At 46.4% G+C, this 18,023-nt stretch overlaps 1 protein-coding gene across 2 annotated transcripts in view; it reads right to left on the reverse strand.

The window, feature by feature from the left end:
• Positions 1-18,023, reverse strand: part of if (inflated) — a 67,094-nt gene that overhangs the window by 25,655 nt on the left and 23,416 nt on the right. For both annotated transcript variants that reach the window (XM_043415497.1, XM_043415496.1), the window contains exons 2-4: positions 16,799-16,920; positions 12,864-12,982; positions 734-902 (exon numbers count right to left, since the gene is read on the reverse strand). In XM_043415497.1, the coding sequence (XP_043271432.1) occupies positions 734-902; positions 12,864-12,982; positions 16,799-16,920 (410 nt within the window). The remainder of the gene's footprint in view (positions 1-733; positions 903-12,863; positions 12,983-16,798; positions 16,921-18,023) is intronic.

Consider the following 18,023-nt stretch of genomic DNA (forward strand, 5'->3'; position numbering starts at 1 on the left):
CAGCGTCATTCAAAAGAGAAAGAGAGAAACTTCAAAAGTTGAACCGAAAACCATTTCAATGAAACAATTTATGGATAAATTAAAAGTTATATCAATAAAAATCTTATCTTAAATTGAAATGCATAACATTAGACTAATTTTTCAATGAATAGAAATGACATTTGCTCTCAAATAATTAATAGTTTCAGAGACCAAAAAATCTTGAGTCTATTGCGTCGATCGCCGTTTTTTCCTGACCTGCGTATTACGGGTGACAGGAAATATCCCGTTACATAATAGTATATTTATGGTTTGGCTCGGAATGCACGTGATCGAGGGAAGACTCAGCGACACATGTCGCAGAGGGAAAGATGTTGGTGACGTTTCACTCCGGCGAGCGTGTGGATTTTCGGAGATGGAATAAGCGAGAGGGAAAGTTTGAGCAAAGTGCGTTTCGTAGGGAAAGAGCGGCTGTTTGGATGGGATGCATGGTTTTCCGAGTCGTAACGCCGCTCTTTCAGTCGCCGCCCTCTAACTACTTTGACAATTGTTTACGTCATCCAGGATATTTCCGTCTGGTGTATAGAGAGCTCGAAAGCCGAGCAATTTAATCACTGAGAATAGCCAGACGCTCGAACGCGACGAGAAGTTTCCAAGCTGCTTCTTTCGATGTTAAAAAACCGATAATTTTCTAGCGATAAAGAGGCAAACGGAGGGCCTCGCGTAGTGCGATAATGAAAAGTTGCAAACTCACTCGTTCGACAGGGCGAAAATTCTCGTACAGTTGAAGGAGTTGAAGGATTAGTCGACACGAAGCATGTGCCGACCGGGTCTCGCTGGTTGCCAAAAGCCCAGCCGTGGCTGTCGTTCATCACGTTGTATCCTGGTCCAACCCCGAAGAAAACGTACCTCGGTGCACAAGCCTGGAAAGCAAAAGAAAAATGAAAAAAATCGCGATCGTCGCTCAGAGCTCCGGCGAAAGGTCGCATGAGAATATGAACGCGATTGAGACGAGTTTCGGGCTTGTTTTCGCCCCGGTGAAGAATGATTTCGCTGATTATTGCGTAATAACGAAGCTCCGCTGATGTCCGACAGCGAAGAAACGAGCACGAAGAGGATGGCCCAGCCGACGACACGGTCTCGACATAACATCGCCTTTTTTTTCAACCTCACAACGATGACCATGACTCTTGTGCTTCGAGAGCTACGGCTATTATATGAATATACGTTTTATGTAGTGCACTCCAGCGTGTATTATAATTTATGTGACGTGGCTTCTTCGTCTGGAACGAGAGGGTACGGAGAACGAAAGATGATATACCTGCTGCTCCGCGGCTCCCCCGTGCATCCTGCGGGATTAAAACTCCGGGGCGAGGATCGAGCCATTGGAACATGTTACGGAAACGGGCTTATCAACGTTTTAATATCTCCATTAAGCTTTTCCTTTTCATTATAAAAACAGAATAAGCATACGTGAGACATTGCCTGTTAGGGAGATTTATCATCGCGGGCTGCATTTAATTCGAAAATAGTGCAAGCGATTTATTTTTTTTTGCAAGTATAACTCGCGAGGATAAACGTTCGAGTATATGGACGACTCTTCGGGCGAAATATCAATTTTATTAATCAACTGCGCGGTTAAGCTTGAGCCACGAGACTCGTAACGATTAATTCAATCAATCAATCGAGCAATTGGCTGCGAGCGTGCTTGGATCGATGCAATTAAGGTCAAGCGTAATCTATGGCTTCTTCATTCGTGCAGTTTTTGTGCATGTAACGTTCAATGCAATTGTTTTCCCCTTTGCTCACAGTCGCCATTATCTATTGAAATTCTTTGTTTCGGGTCGGTTTAACTCGGTTATCTGCGCGCGGTGCTTTATAACAGCAGTGGGAGTACGAGCGACGAGCTACAATGGAACGTGATGCTCGTAGATGGGCCTGGAGCTTATCGCAGCCCGGTCATTCGATAACATTGTTTCAAGCGTACAGTGCTCCGAACGACGCTTGACGTTCCTTTGCTACGGCTATAAAAAAACACTGGAAGGGAAGAATTGCGGTTCGAGGAAATGAGATAGCTGGTTAATCAAAATGAGTATCAACAAACGAGAATTTTACGAAAAGACATTATTTTGCTTCGGGACAAGCTGGAGCTTTGAATAGTCAAAATAATCTTATTTCTATGAGAGTAATATGTGCCAGCTGGGAACTGATTTAATTTCATTTGAAGCGCGATCAAACGAACCCTTTGAGTTCTCGCTTCATTTCGTTTGATTCTCTTTTATTCTTCATTCTTTAAACTCGAGTGAACCGTTAAATCCGAATTGAGACTTCAGCCAGGATGGTAGAGCGAGGTAAACCGCGGCACTCTCTCGGTCTCGTACGCGAGCTCGACATTCGCCGATGGCAATGCGAACGAGAGTAAATTGAACGTAACGACAGGGCGTTTGTCCACTGTCCCTTCGGACGGTATTACTCTCCGGCGTCCCTCTTCGTCTTTGTGGTTGCGACGACAGGCGCCCAGACTCCGAGCGAGTTTTGTGCCACAGTGAATAAAGTAGTTATAATAAAAAATAATAAAAACTAAAGGAGGGAAAAAAAGGAAGGAAATATAAATGGAGAAGCGAGACTCTGGCCGGTGGAGTTCTGTCCAAAGAGGCGCAATTTATCCATTGCGCTAGTTGAGCTCAATCGGGCAAGGATATATAAAACCGCGACGCGACACTGACGTACGGGACGGACAACCGCGCGCCCGCGCGGATACAACTTGAATTTATAGCGAGAGGGAAGCGTTCTTGACCCTCGAGCTTTACGATGCTTAAATTTATGAAAAATATAAAAACATACGACACTCGAGTGAAATATATACGTGTCCTGAAAAAGTGACCGTCCGCGTAATGGAGCCTTGAAGACTCCGACGAAGACTGCAGCGGAATCCGCGGCGAGAGCTTATTAGTCATCGATCCAGGAATTCACTCTCATTGGAAATCATTATTTGTCTCTTTCCCTCGAGCCCTCATCGCTCCGTGCTGCTGGATCAACGAACGGAAATAAGAGAAATCTCACGAATTCCATACAATCTTATATACGCGCGGATATAAACTTTCATGTTAAGCGTTTGTATCTCATTTCCGATCTTCAAATTCTCCTCCTTCCTCCTCGCGCAATGTGGCAGATTGAGAGAGCAGATTGCTATTGATCGTAACAACTGGCCGTGCATATGCGCTCTCCGAAGGGAATCGATCAACACCGGCGGAGACCGCGCGCCAAAGAGCTCATTCGCGTCAGAAGTAAGCGCCGCGTGTATCGAGTTCCTGACATAAATCGACTCGGACAGTTACGGAACACGCGATGCGCAGCTGCGCGATCTGACTTTACTCCTCGTATATTCATCCTCGGAATTATTGAGTCAATTTTTGTGCTCGGCGCCGCTCAAACTACCGTGATACACCTTAACGCGGGGACAAGTGTTAACATCGTATTCGTTATGAATTATCAAGTTTTCATTTTTTCCGCGCACTTTCCATGTAGCTTGAAGCAGTGCAACAAAAGGGGTGCGAATTTCTTATTTTTTATCGCGATATCAACATTTTCGATTCAACTTAAAAATACTGAATTGCAGCTGCACAGGATGATTTTTTAAGGAGTTTCGGTACATGTTAATAAATGTTAAGAAATTTACAAAATTTGGTTATAACGTTCTTCGACATGGAGTGTAAAAGCACAATTTTTGAAAAAATTTCTTCTACATAGTTATCGAGCAGTTAAACATTAGAGTAGAGTAGAAAAGCTGTGTAGAAGAAAAATCTAAAAAAAAAATATGTATCGTCGAGTTTACTATTAAAGAATATCAAATTTTATAGAATTCTGAACTTTTTGAAATTTTTTGTTCTTAACATGGCTTAGCATGACAACATTGTATCGACTGTACCGAACTCCTTAATTCTTCTCCACTTTTTCTTATTCGAGCGAGACTTTTGGCATTTCCTTCAATGTCAAGAGACTAAACGATTGAAAAAAACTAAAGAATAGCTTAGAAGATCCATGACAAGTGTAATAGTGAGATGATGCTGAAGAATAATCTTCAAATGGAGAACGCATCGGTACGCGTCGAGCCACGATATTGAAGAAATTTGGAGGGTTTATGAGCGTCAGAATGATTATGATGTTTTGCACACTTTGGGCACATTTTATTATCGACTGCCGTTGCCGGTCGTTCAGAACTCCCGAAAAAAGGCTGAGCACGTGCTTCGAAAATGGCTTTTTCCTCCCGGGTGGTTTTTTCTTTCCTCTCGAATTCAAAGTACCTCTCTTTCCGTCTATAATTGCTCGCATTCTTCTTTAATGTCTTCAGTTGTTTTGCCACATTATAATGCTGCCCGAGGACCTTTATTATCTCCCTCCTTCTTCTTCGAGTGGAGAAGCGGAGCTCCTCCTTGTTTCATACATGGGTGCGAGACACCGCGATACCAAGTTTCGAAAGCCATCTCGATTTTCACGCTCTGTTAAGCACGTGTGTGCTCGTCTCGGAGCGATCGTAAAAATGCGTTGGGTATATGAGGAAAAAAATGTTTTTTCATCTCTCTTGCAGGAGTAAAAGTGTTCAGAATTTTTGGCTCAGTAAACAACCGAATGCAACATTGTGATAAATTTTCGGGTTTTCAGCATATATCCCCGCAGCGAATCTTCGCCCTGGAGAACTCTCGGTTTATTCGAAAATCAATTAGAGATTAAATTTGCAAACGAAATCGATCGGTTTGCCAGCTGAAAAATAAATAACCGAGCCGACTCGCGCGCATCGTAATGTGGGCCAGCGAGCTTTTTCGATGGTAAGTTATTTTGGGGCGAGAACGAGGTCATCTCGGGGTCGGAACGATCCACATATCCGATCTTCGTTCCGCGCCTTTTTTCCTGCTGAAAAACTCGAGATGATCTCCGAGCTTTCGGAAGTTAAAATATCGCCAATTTCGATCAAGGTTGAGTCGAATCGTGCGACGGTAAATAAAATGTATTTGAAAAATCGATTTTCATTAAAGAATAAAAAACCACCATCTCCCATGCACAAAAGGTCACTTTTTCTCATCGAATCCCCTCTTGAATGCTCTCTGAAGGAAAACGTATTGAAAATCTTGTAAAAGAGAAATGTCATGGGGCGAGAGTGCAGTCAAACTGGCGAACGGGCTGGTAATGGCGGCTCGTAAAGCACTGCACCCATCGCACATAAATAAGCTTGAAGATCGGAACAAGAAAACGGAGGGAAAAAAACAATTCTGGCTACCAGGCGGTTGCCTATTTATTTTCGAATTGAATAAATTGGGTGTTTGAAAAATCGTAAGAAAGGGAAGAAGAGGCACAACAAAAAGTGGATACACGAGTGAAAGAAGAGAAGCAAAGTGCTTCATCGTCCGCCTACTATACAAAAAAGCGATATATAAGCCTGCAATTTCTTCGGCGTAAAATCCAGGCGCGTTTCGTGAATTTGTGGACCTTACTTTTTTTGATTCTTCGCGAAGAAATGAAGAAAAAAGGAGATGCGACGAAATAGAATAGAGGAGGCCGAGTGCAGACTCCAACACATTCCCAAGGGAATCGGTGAGCCTCGGGAGCGCGTTGAGTTCGGGAGCGGATAGAAGGAGGAAGCAGGGAGGAGGGAACGAAACGGATATTTACGTCGGTCCGCGAGCCAGTAGATAGAGGCCAAGAAGGTGTACACTTTCGAGGTTGACTCACCCCGTGACAGTAATTCTGACTCACTTCATTATTTATAGAAAACACATATAGGCGGGGAGTATCGATTGGCTTTAGTTGCGGATTCGAACGGAAAACTTCCATAACGATAAACATCGTTGATTTCGTTCCCTTTCGATTCTCCAATGAATAACGAATTCCAAAGTTTAAAAAAATCCGAAACTCGAGTTCGTAGCAACAAAAGAAAATTCCCTCCAAATCGTTCGGGACGATACGGATGTGAGATTTCCAGAGACATCGCGATGTAAGACTTTGAAAAATATACGTTTTTTCGTAACGGATCTGAAGCGGGTGTCAAGCGGGTTAATAGACCGGGAAGTCTTCACAAAGTTCTCGGCATTCTTCGCAACGACTTATAACCGCTGCTCTCCAGCTACTCCGCCCTGCCGCCAACCCCCGTCGTCGCTTTAAACGCGAATGATTTATAATCGCACCGAGATCCACAGCGTTGAGAGAGCCCATGTAACGATCCCTGTGGGATTCAGAACGTACAGTATTTGCTCCCGTAACGAGCCGAGAGTCTTTCGCGGTTGCTCATATATGCGCGAGCGCACAACCGAAAGCGTCCTCGAGACAAATATCCTCTGCAGCCGTTGATGTTACTGTATATGATAGAGGGGGAGGCGAAGGGATCAAGAGAAGGGGAAAATAAGAAAGACTCTGACCGTAGTTTGAGCCTGTGTCCACGATCGGTTTTACCAATACGAGAGTCAGAGGGAAGCAAAGGTTGGGAGGAGAGCAGCGACAAAAAAGCCGCAACCGTTTAGCGAGCGTCGCAATTTGTCCTGCTGACAAAACACGCGAAAGGAATGCGTATTGTCCAGGGAGTGTGTGCTATAATATAAAAGCACTCTCTTCCCTCCCGCTGCGCCTCTCTATTTATTTTCTCTGGCTCGCGGTTCCATAGGCAAGATTCTCTTCGGGTGGAAGGAAAGGAGAAGGTTTTGTTTTTCATGAAAATCAATTGATCAATAATTCAAATCAATTTATTTCGTCAAAGCTCACTCGATATTCAGGGGAATTGAACGTGTCTATGAATTGAACGTTATTGTAACGTTTTAAAATAAATAATTCGTTTGTTACGCGCGCAGCATAATGGGACACGTTGAACGAACAATGCGGCGCAGGATTATTGAGTTTAAATGTTCCTATAAATACATGTATAGTCGAGGAAGACCTTTTCTCCTGGATCCGCCGAGCGCGGGGAATTCCCAAAAAGGTGCGAGTCGCGCGCCTCTTTCGATCGATTGAAATAGGTGGAGGCAAAAGCGTTGCTTTGCGCTTCGAATCTTCGCACGGACAGGAAAAAGGTAGAGTCTCAGTCACTTATCTTTTGCGCGGAAGAGAGCGAGAGAGAAAGAAAGAGATGCGAGGGGATGTCGAAAGGAAGAGGGAAAGGTTTTCATACAAGGCTCTGCTTTCAGTGGGGGTCGTCGAGGTCGCGATTGTCTTTTCTCCTTTGCCGCGCGCGTGTGTGTTTGTACTTTCGTACGCGGGAGAACGCCCCCGTGGGCTCACCGGAGAACTTCTTCTTGAATCGGTTTTCCCGTTTTCTTTATTCCTTTTTCCCCACTTGTTTATCCTCCTCGTCGAGCGCGAACCACGCGCCCTTTTTAATCGATGCTTTTTTTATTCCTGGCGCGAGAGGCGACAGACGGCCGGGCGAGGAAGAGCCGCCAAACAGTTTTATCGTCAGGACACTCGCCCATATTTAACCCTCGATTGTTCCTTCCTTTCGGCGCGCGATCTTGGCCCCCTTCGCGCATGTACTTCTCTCCGTATGTTCTCGCATGCGGTGTACAACGACACAACGAAAAACTCTCGGCGGAGAGCAAAAGTTCTCACTCCGCGACGGTTCTGTCCTCTCTTTTCGCCGAGCTGCGCGTACAACTTTCCGCCGCGATTGTTCGATCTACGAGTCCCTCGCGCGACGTCTCAAACTCCGCGCTTCCCCTTGTCGCCCTTTTTTCAGTCTCGGCCGGCTAAAGAATCGTCGCAAAAGAATTTTCGTCGCTTCCTTTTGCAGAAACACGACATTTTTATCGTCCCGGTCCCCCGGATTTGTCTTTCGGGCGAATTGGGAATATGGGAGAGGAGATATCGCGCGCGTTTCGCCAAACCCCGCGGTAAATTGTACAAGCGGACTCTGACGATAGGCGATTTATCTGCAGGGTGCGAGCCCAAAATCCATTTTGCTTTCGCATCTCTCCGCAGGCGACTCTTTTCTTCCTCTCGATTGCTCTTATAAAAACGCCGAGGGAACACCGAGAGAAAGAGGGAATGACAAGAGGCCCTCTAAAAAAATGGTTGGAGGAGGAACATACGGAACGGAGAACCGGAGGCTCGGAACGTGAAACATATGTCGGCAAATCTACTAAGCAGCATCTTCAAAATACGAGAGTTGCAGCGGCAATCGCATGTGTGAGAGAAGAGCAACGAAACGGAGGAAAGACGCGGAGAGAGGAAGGCCGAAGGAGCACGGGAGGAGGCTCGAGGTACGAAGATCATAGAGAGAAAATATCGGAGAAGGGACTCGAAGAGATGCGAATGGATTGCAGTCCTCCCGACTCTCTCTCTCTCTCTCTCTCTCTCTCTGTATATAAAATATGAAAAAAACAGACAATCAAATGCGAATATAACGCGAGTGGGGCGGACATCCGCTGGAAAGATGAAGGCCCCGCTCGTGCTCGCAGCGAGCAGAAGGAACAGAAGGAAGAAAAGGGAAAAGGATGAGAAAGGAACGAGGCGAAGAAAAGAAGCCACTGTGAATTAAGCCAGCGACGGGGCCAGGGGAGAGACAGGGGTAGATTCCGAGACGAGCACACTTTTTCGGCATCTTTCGCTCTCCGACAACTTTTGCTCGAGCGGATCGCTCCACCGTCGATTTTAGGACTTTGCGCTTATATAGGACGAATCCACTTGAAGACCGCAAAATTGTCTGTCGGAGATGAAGATCGTATTCCCTTGTGAATCTCCCTCTCTCCGTCGTGCCTCCGACTCCTTCCTTTCGCTTATTCGTAGCCTCTTATAGCAGCGATACCTATATGGCTGTTCGGAAGAATTTCGTGTTAGGCAATTTGGCAAGCTGAGAAGGATCGCATGGAAGATTGATGGGGGAGCGCGGATCTTTGAGATTAAATCGACAAATTGGATGCCCTTGGTAAATATTTCCCCAGCATTTTTCCATCGCATACTCATTTATTTATTTCTTTCTGCACACAATTCATTTACTCGCACACTTTATTCGAGACGCGGGGGTCGCTGGTATTATCCGATGAAATGCGAAGCTCTCCCTAAAATTTAAATCTTACATAAAAATCAAGAAAAAAAACCCCAAAACTCCCAATAACCAAGAACAAAATGTCATTTTTTTCTCCATCGAAAAGAAATGATTTTCGCATGCTGACGCGGAGCGCGAGGGCCTTCTTTTCGTGGGGTCCAAAAAAAATCTATAAGAACGCAGGATCTCGAGCATTGCAGAACGAACGCTTCGGCATAGATATTAGCTGCGTAAAAGGATTTTCATAAGTGAATACTAAAGTGACGGGGAGTATTGAATTCGAAACGGATGATCGGAAGTGCGGTGGGTAATCGGCGGCATCGCTCTACAAAGGCCCTTATTATCGGGTATTATTTCTATTGAAAGGTGGAGCGTGCATTCGCAGTTGCCCAGCGGCTTTCCGAGTGCAATAACCAATGTCGAGGGAGGAGGAGGAGAGAGGAGCGGGAGGTGCTCGGAGAATGTACGAAGCAATTTCATTGCACTGACACGATAATAAAAACGATGATGCTGTTGGGCCGAGGGGCAGAGGGCTCTATATTGTTTCGTAGGTACACAAAGGGTGTACGCGGTCCGGAGGAGTGTGCGGAGCGCATTCGTGCTCACGTTCAATGACGCGAAAAGACATTTACGATCGGTCGCGTGCCGATATCGTGGAAAATACGCACCACGTGGACGGGGGGGCGCGCGCGCGCACACACTTCGTGCGTCCGTATGTCGAGGTTGTATTTAATGTACGTTATGTTGCGTGGAATAAGCGGGTATTATTACACGTGCTCGATCCTCATACGCCTACTACGAAATTCTACACCAACTGCAAGGACATCCCGCACGCAGTATTCGCACACGCTTCCAATACAAATACACACTTTGTATCACTCGCACCCACGTGTGCGTGAATAATAACCGTATTTTTATTCGCGCGGGGTTGAGCAGTGGGAATGTTCCAAGGGAGACTCGCCAAGAGAAAGTTTGCTGCGCTCCAAGCTCGGGAAGGGGCGATGAGTCGTTAAAAAACGATCGCTGAGAGGAGGAAATGAAACTTTGATCTGCGGATTATCGCGGGGGTCGTTCGATGTCGTCGAACGTATCATCGTGCCATCCGCTCTGCTTCCTTACTCGCAGCCAACAATTATATGGTCTCGTTCACTTTCCACTGCCGTTGCCCCCTGCTCAACAGCCAGCTCGAATGACAACGCTTTCTCGGGCATTTAAGTCGGTTCGCGCGAAGGCATATCGCTGCGACGCGGGGTAAGCAAAGCGAGAAGAAATATCGAAGGCATTAGCCGGGAACGCGGAGAGAATGAGAGCCACACCGGAGTCTCCTGCATTCTGGAGTAAGTAGATAATTTCAGTATTTCAGATAATACGGTCGACGGGGAGGGCGACGGAAAGAGGCATGCGGCGGGGTGCTGCGGGAATTTGTCGCGCGCCGACAACTGCTGGAAAGCATCGCACATCCGCGCGATGCTGTGAAATTACATCTCCGGCAAACAACACCGCGGCAAGGATAATCGGCGCTAATACGTCGAGCGTTTGTTACCGCGAGCGGCGGTTAAGGCGGCGCTCTTATTTATAGCCATCGACCCATGGACTTTTCTCTCATCGAGATTGCTTGTAATGCACTCTGTACTCGCTCGAATTTACCGAAATACCATAAACTCGACTGGTTCTTACTTTACCGAGGCTTTGATTCGTCGACACTCTCGTATCGAAACTCTCTTTCACCGCAAAAACAAACGGCCCCGGAGCTCCATAATGTTCGCCAGGCGAACTCTCCCGTTCAGCCGCTTCGCCTTACCAGATTTCTACGCATTTTATCCAATGTCTATGCACATTTTTCACACCGAGGCGTACGTTTTATGCGCTCATATCCATATCACAGACATTATACGACGGCCCTCGTTGCGTTTCTCTCGGAAGTCGCTATTCCTCGAACCTCCTCGAACAATGCGGATCCGCTTCGTCTCGTTTTCTCGTTCTCCACACAGCTTCTCCCGCGTTCGGGAATTATTTTCGGAATCGTTCGAAAGGAAAGGAGCTATCGAAAAGTAGCTGCTCTCCCGAGATAACTCCTCTCAAATAGGCTCGACGTTGCGCATCCCTCACGTATAATATTGGCGTTATTATACGGACAAATAAAAAATATACACATCGGTATTCTCATCCATTTTCTCTTCTCGAGAGGAAGAAATAAAGGGAGAAACCATTCTGCGATACCAGAACGAAGGAATTTCTCGAGGTGCGCGGGCGGCGGCACACACAGTTGGACGAGAAATTACGATGGACCGGTCAAAGATTCCACGTACGGAAAGAGCAGAGCACAAAACATGCGCCTCATTCAAACCCGTGATGAGCATATAGAGTGGGAATACGTATGTGAGGGACGCGTTAGACGATCTAAGAAACTGCTGCTCGGACCCGAGCCTTCGGTGTGCCGGAGCAGCGGAAAGTATGAAGAAATTCACAGGAGACTTAACCCTTCTCATTTCACGTGGAGAATCAACTACAATTTTGCGGAGAAATCCGACGGATTTCGTCGACTCACAATTTTCGTAACTTTTCGCTCTTCTACGACGCTGAATAAGTTTGCAACGTTGGAGTCCAACGAAATGAACGAAAAAAACATTTGTAATTCACTAAATTTTATTTCACGAAGCATCGGTGCAGCTTGGAAAACTGTGAATTGAAAAATTGGCAGGGAACGAAATTGAAGAATTACTGGAATTATTGAAGTTTTTTATTTCGTTGGACTCGGTAAATTTGTAAAAATATTTAACAGAGAAATCTGAAAAAATGAAGAAAAAATCGTTCGAAGAGACGATTAAATTCGATTCATTGACAGCGTGAGACTCAGCCCGCGGTTTCCGAAACCGCGGAGTTGGTGGTACGCGAAAGCTGAGCAAAATGTATGAAGCGATGAGTTTCGACAACGGGCTTGTTTTCCAATCCCGAAATAGAAGCTTCCCGGTCTCGCAATGACGTTTCTGCGGCTGCTCCGTCTCTTTTCGAGCGGACTAACTAAGAACGGATCGTAGACGTTTCACGAGCGTGCAAGAATCGCCGCTTGGAAATTGGAGTCCCATGATCGCGGCGGTAGCGATAACGTACCGTCGCGATAATCTCTCCGTTGGTCTCTCTCTCTCTCGTCGAGAAATACTGAATGAACCAAAATTGCACGAAGGCTACTTTTCTCGTTGGACGAGAGTCCAACGACAGATAATGGGAATTTACTCGCTGGGAGTCAAGTTGAATGCTGGGAGATAGACAAGAGATCGGATGCCGTGTACGACGCTGAAGTTTGCAGCGCGCGTCGGAGTCCAACGAAGTGTTCTAAAAAAACCCTCCACTCGAATTAGCAATTTATAGTTTTTCAACCTGCACCGATACATCGTGAAATAAAAAACTGGCGAATTAACGCTTTTTTCGTTCGTTTCGTCGGACTCCAACTATCTCCGTCGATAGCGAGAGTTGCCACACATTTCTTGGACTCCACGATGAACGAGATCAAAAATTTGTTTCGACAAGATAACCAGTGGAATGTAGTCTATTATATTTATGATGGTTGGCACGTGCAATGATGAGCATTGTATATGTGCGAGGACGCGAAGGCACGCGCGAACATCTGCCACCGCATAAGATCGTTACACTAGTCAGCACGAACGCAGAAAGACCGCGGGGGGGGCAAATTGCATGTATGCGGGTGAAACTGCTCGCGAATAATTGGCTCTTCGACAACAAAGGGCCTTGCAGAATATACGACGATCCAAGAGAGATTAATTTACGAGGTCTTCTTCTCCTTATCGTCTATCATCCATAGATCGATCCGTGAAAGAAAAATCAATTGTTCGTGACTTACGAGAATGGGTCCACCGTCCTGGTAAGAAGTTGAAACGGTTGCCCCGAACCATTGGAGCGTCTTGTTGTCAATTCGCATTACATCGTGCGGTTCGGTTGGACGTTTTACCACATTGTGTTCTGTAACAAACGAATGCGTTATTTTAAAAGCTACGAATTAAGTTCAACCGCGTATATACAATTTCCAAGTCACCGGAGCGTCTAATCACTGGGTCAGGCCCCGGAGACACTGGAAAATAGTGCAAACTATCGTTCCATTCGGTAATGATGTCCGGGGAGTGTAAGCCCTGGCCATGAGCTAGTCCGGGTTGCATTGATCTGATATTCTGAGCTGGCGATTCCTCAAATTGTTGTGGAGATTCGGCAGCTCCGTGTCGCGGGTCCTCCTCGCGTCCGATTCCGCTCTCAGGTTCCGACGCCCCTCGTCATCTGTCATCGCGTTACTTTTAACGGACCAGCTTGGTGAGAGAAGCGGTCGAGTCTTGCGAGTCCCAAGTATAGAACGAATGAGCAACGAAAATTCCATCGTCGTCTGGGGAGCGTCGCGGGTTTGCCGATGCGTCTGAGACTTTTATCGGGCGTTGAAAGGAGCGTTGACTCTGCGTCACCTGCGCGAACGCGTTCACAGGTGGTGACGCGAGAGGCTCTTCCCTATCTTCGAGCGCTTAGGTGGCCTCGCGCCTTTTTCGAACTTCTCTTTTTATCGTGGGACCGTCTCAGTGATGCGCATCGGGCGGGGCGCTCTCGAGAGCCTCGAGAAACGGAAAGAGACCGAGAGAGAGAGAGAGAGAGGAGGAAACGTCGAGGGCGAAATGGACCCGTTAACCGCTTCGATAAGGGAAACTTCCTTAAAGGGAAGCAGTATCCTTTCTCGATCACTCACATACTCAAAGACCACATGGAGGGAGGCACTCGTGTTTATATATTTAGATACAATGCGAGGATGAATCGGCAGGCTACACTGCGTACAGTACGTATTAACGCAAGTGCGGACAAAAGCCCCGTCCATGTGTCTGTGCGATAACTGTGCGGAGGCCAACATCGCCTCGCGGACGATTCGACGAGAAAACTCGAATCTCTTTGCTCCTCTCTTTCGGACTGCTTATACTCGGACGTGTATAGCACACGAGGTGAATACACGACACACAACGTCAACGGTGTTTTCTGTATTAGGTCGGTACGAGTTCTTCTTCTGGTGGTGATGCGAGACGCGAGAGTACGAGCGCGTGAGCGCGATTCCTCGTAATCGACGTGCACTCGCGAGACCGTCCCGATGAGCTGTATACTCCGGCATCCATTCTCCATGGTTAATACGCGCCTCTGAATTCTCTGCTCTTTCTCTGTGACGAGTTTAACAGCACTCGAGACTCTCTTCCCGGCTGCTTCTTCAACCGGCACTCTTCGCCAATGTGTATTAAGGGAACGATGTGAGTGACCTCTAAGGTCACTCGAGGAACGGGCGCGCATATGGAATTTCAATTGTTTTGTGATGCACGAGGAACAATCCGATACGTAATCGGACTTTTTGTTTGAGGATTTTTGAAATTCTCAGTGAAAAATGAAATTCTGGTTTCTAGAGTTTCTGCTGAGGGAACGGCTGGATTCGCGTACCGTGAATTGTTTTCAGCGCCGCGCGAGAGGGAGAGAGTGAAACGAATTGCGGGAACGGTAGCCGCGGCCCAGAACGCGCAATCCAAAAATAATATACGATCGCGAGCGACGCTTACAGAATGAAGAAAAAGGAGGGAGACAAATTTTACTTGTGTGTTACTTTCGAAATACAGAAACGAAAATGAGAGGCTGCGCGCGAGAGATCGGGACGAAGCTATTTTCGAAAATGACTGCCAGCGACGAGAGCTCTGCTCGCGATTGCCCGGACTCGTGGAAAAGACACCTTGACAATTTTCCCCATGGATTACTTATTCGCCGCGCGGTGAGGAATGACGCTCAAGTTTCCAACGTTCGAGTCCAACGAAATGATCTAAAAAAACTCTCCAATTATTCTCCATTTGCAATTCGTAGTTTTCAAGCTCCACCGATGCTTCGTGAAATAAGAAATCGGTGAATGACAAATGTTTATTTCGTTGTACTCCAACGTTCGAAACTTTGTCAAAAATTTGTTTTCGACTATTCTACTTAGCACCTTGTCACTCGTCATTTGTCTCCAGGTTTCTTCTCCTCACGTTTTCTTCAACGTTGGTCAAACGATTGTCAATAAAACCTTTCAATAGTCGCACACAACTGCAATCGAATGTTTACCAAGATTCTACGCACGCGGATTCGGAAAGTCACTTCGTGTACGTGCGCCGCTCTCACGGAGCTCTGTCGAGCCGGAGATAAATGTATCCCTCAACCCCGAGCTACAAAATCTTGCTCCTCCTCGCGAGAGTCCCTCTCGATTCTCCCGGCTTACCAGGACTCTGTCGACTCCGCGATCCTATAATTGGACAAGGCGACGTGTACGAGCGCGATCGCGGCGAATATCTGCATGTGTATACAAGCTAATTACCTATCAAAACAAGATGTTCGGACGCGGCGAGTGACTCGATGGATGTTATACGCCATTTGCCTCACTAATTGGACTTTGGGAAGGGGCGCGTACACGACTGCATTGTGCCGAGTCCTAATGCACACGGGACTCCTCGCGCGAGAGCGTGTGCGTGAGGAAAAGAGGAAGGGAGAGGACGCGAGAAAAAGTTAACGGGAAGACGTTCCGCTGGGCCTGGAGAAACGAACGTTTACAGAAACTTTAATCATCGTTATTCAGGACTTCCCGGGAACATTTCAATCTCTATTTTTATCGTCGGAATAATCGAGTTGCGTGCCAGTGAAAAATACATTTTAAAATAATATTTTCAACTCCCTGTTTGTGCAGCATTTGAAGATTGCAGCGAACGCTCGCCTCTTCTTCGAAGCTTGTGCGAAAGTTAAACCGCAACTGGGAAATCTCGTAATAAAATAGCATAATGAGGGAACGATAAACGTGTCATTCGAGTTTCTCTGATCGGGTGCGCGGTTTGATCAATCATCGAGAGGCGAGTGCGCACAGGAGTTGAAGAGTCAAGGAAATGAGATACTCGTAACAAGCAGCGGTGTTCCATAGGGAGGAGCGAAGGAAAGTTCAAAACCGTGCGACGGAGGTTCGGAGTATGTGCGTCTAAAAATAGCATTCTTTGCTCCAGATCCAGTACCGCGCTCGCCACCGTTTCACGGGTGTTATTATGGCGGCAGAACGTTGCGTGTCGTTTCAGAAGCGAGGCTAGACACTCGGAAATGATTTTCTAGGGTCTCTGCTCGCAGCGGGAATAATATGATGGACGAACGGAAAATATGGGTCACGGGATTGAAGAGGAGAGATAAAAGTCTTGAGAACAACGCGAGGCGAGCGCTTGTCGGACTTCTCTCTGTGAATATTTATATTTCCGAATCGTTTTCAAATGGAAAAATGAAGGATCCAACGGATAGATGAGAAATACAAGGTACGAAGAGAACGAGCTAGGCAACGACGAAAAGAGGGGGGAAAAATAAATTAGCATGCTCGAAGCGCAAGACAAATCATGACTAATATGCCGCTGTTGAATATCATTTCTCCATTAACTCTCTCGTCTTTAACATAAATTTGTTCGAAGCATCGAGATGATTTTCAATTATTCCTCTCCCTTTTCCTTCTTTCTTCTCCAGACTCGTAATTCACCTGCACAATGGAACGTGAACGCGATTCCTCTCGACGAATAATCTCCGTTTCATTCGTTTAAACAGCCTCTATCTTTCAAGCACGAAGCAATGCGTTTCTTCTCATTCTTCATTCGTGATTAAATTGTTTATTTTTTGTCATACTCATCCGCGAAGCAGGGAACTCTGACAGTTTAATGAATAATCTTTCCTCATTTCCAACTTGGCTTTCGCGTTTCCGATTTTCCCACGCACTCGTCTTACCTTTGGTGTCAAAGACAATGGGAACGCATTGGTCGTCTTTCGCAACGTCGCAACGATAAACTGCGCCGCCTCTGTAGACGTTCACCTGTGCGGTTTGAGCCTGCGGTGCCCCAACGATGACCCTGAAAATCAACGAGAAATTCGTCATTTCATGAATTCGCTGGGTGAACAATGATCGATCTAATTTTTTCCTCATTTCGGTACAAATTTCGTCACATGCACGCGAATCATTTGACGCGCTCGTATCAAACGAACTTGACGATGAGATCATCGGCGTAATAAAACGTTGAAAATAAGGGAACACGCTTTCAAGCTCGAATGAAAAGGTTATCGGGATTGACGTGAGTATAATCAATCGTGGGGGGAGCAGGCAAGCCGTCGAAAAACTTATTCGCAAACATGAATTTATTTCTCGAGAGATAAAGATACTGAAATACCGGCTCCAAATGCATCGCTCATTCATCGAGGCTCTTACACTTTCTCAGCTTTTTCTCGCGCGCGTGTGTTAACAAGTCCGCGAAACTCCGATTTGGATGCATTTTCGATGATTATATATGCGCATGCAGATAAGTGCGCGGACTAATGAGTGACCCGAAACATCCAATTTGCTTAACGACCTTCCCCCGAGCTCACCGAGCCTCGCTCGCGCGGTTTGCCAAATGGTCGCCATTATCAAGAGACTCGGTAGAGTCTCGGGACAAGTACATTGACAGCCCTGTCGTCTGCTGGCCCGAGGCTCACGCCGAGTATACTTTCTCTGAATAAAACGATTCGCCGTGGTGGGGGTAAAATTGGCAAGTGATTTTTTTGAATTACCGAAGTTATGAGTCATCTAAGGCTTTGAAAATTGAACTTTCAGCTAATTAAGAAATTCTCTTTAGATTGCGCCCAAAATCATCACGATCGGTGGCGTAATTGCTGAGAAAAAACTTTGCACGGGCTCAAGATTATGCAAAAGTTACTGACACATCACGAGTTCGACGTATACGTATACGCGTTTTGACGTAGTTAGTAGTAGTAGAGTTGTTGCCTCTACGCATTCTGATTGGCTCAACGATGTCGGCTCCTCCAGCTGCTAGGCCGACCGCGGGTAAGGCTCAAGTGTTAGAAGGCCTAAAATAGTGAACAGGCATTCTGTATATCTATATATGCGTTATACAGAATGCCTGTTCGCCATTTTAGGCCTTCTAACTATTGAGTCTTACCCCGACCGCGCTCAGACTCC

The sequence above is a fragment of the Venturia canescens genome, chromosome 3 (genome assembly GCF_019457755.1).
Source record: "Venturia canescens isolate UGA chromosome 3, ASM1945775v1, whole genome shotgun sequence".
Taxonomy (NCBI): domain Eukaryota; kingdom Metazoa; phylum Arthropoda; class Insecta; order Hymenoptera; family Ichneumonidae; genus Venturia; species Venturia canescens.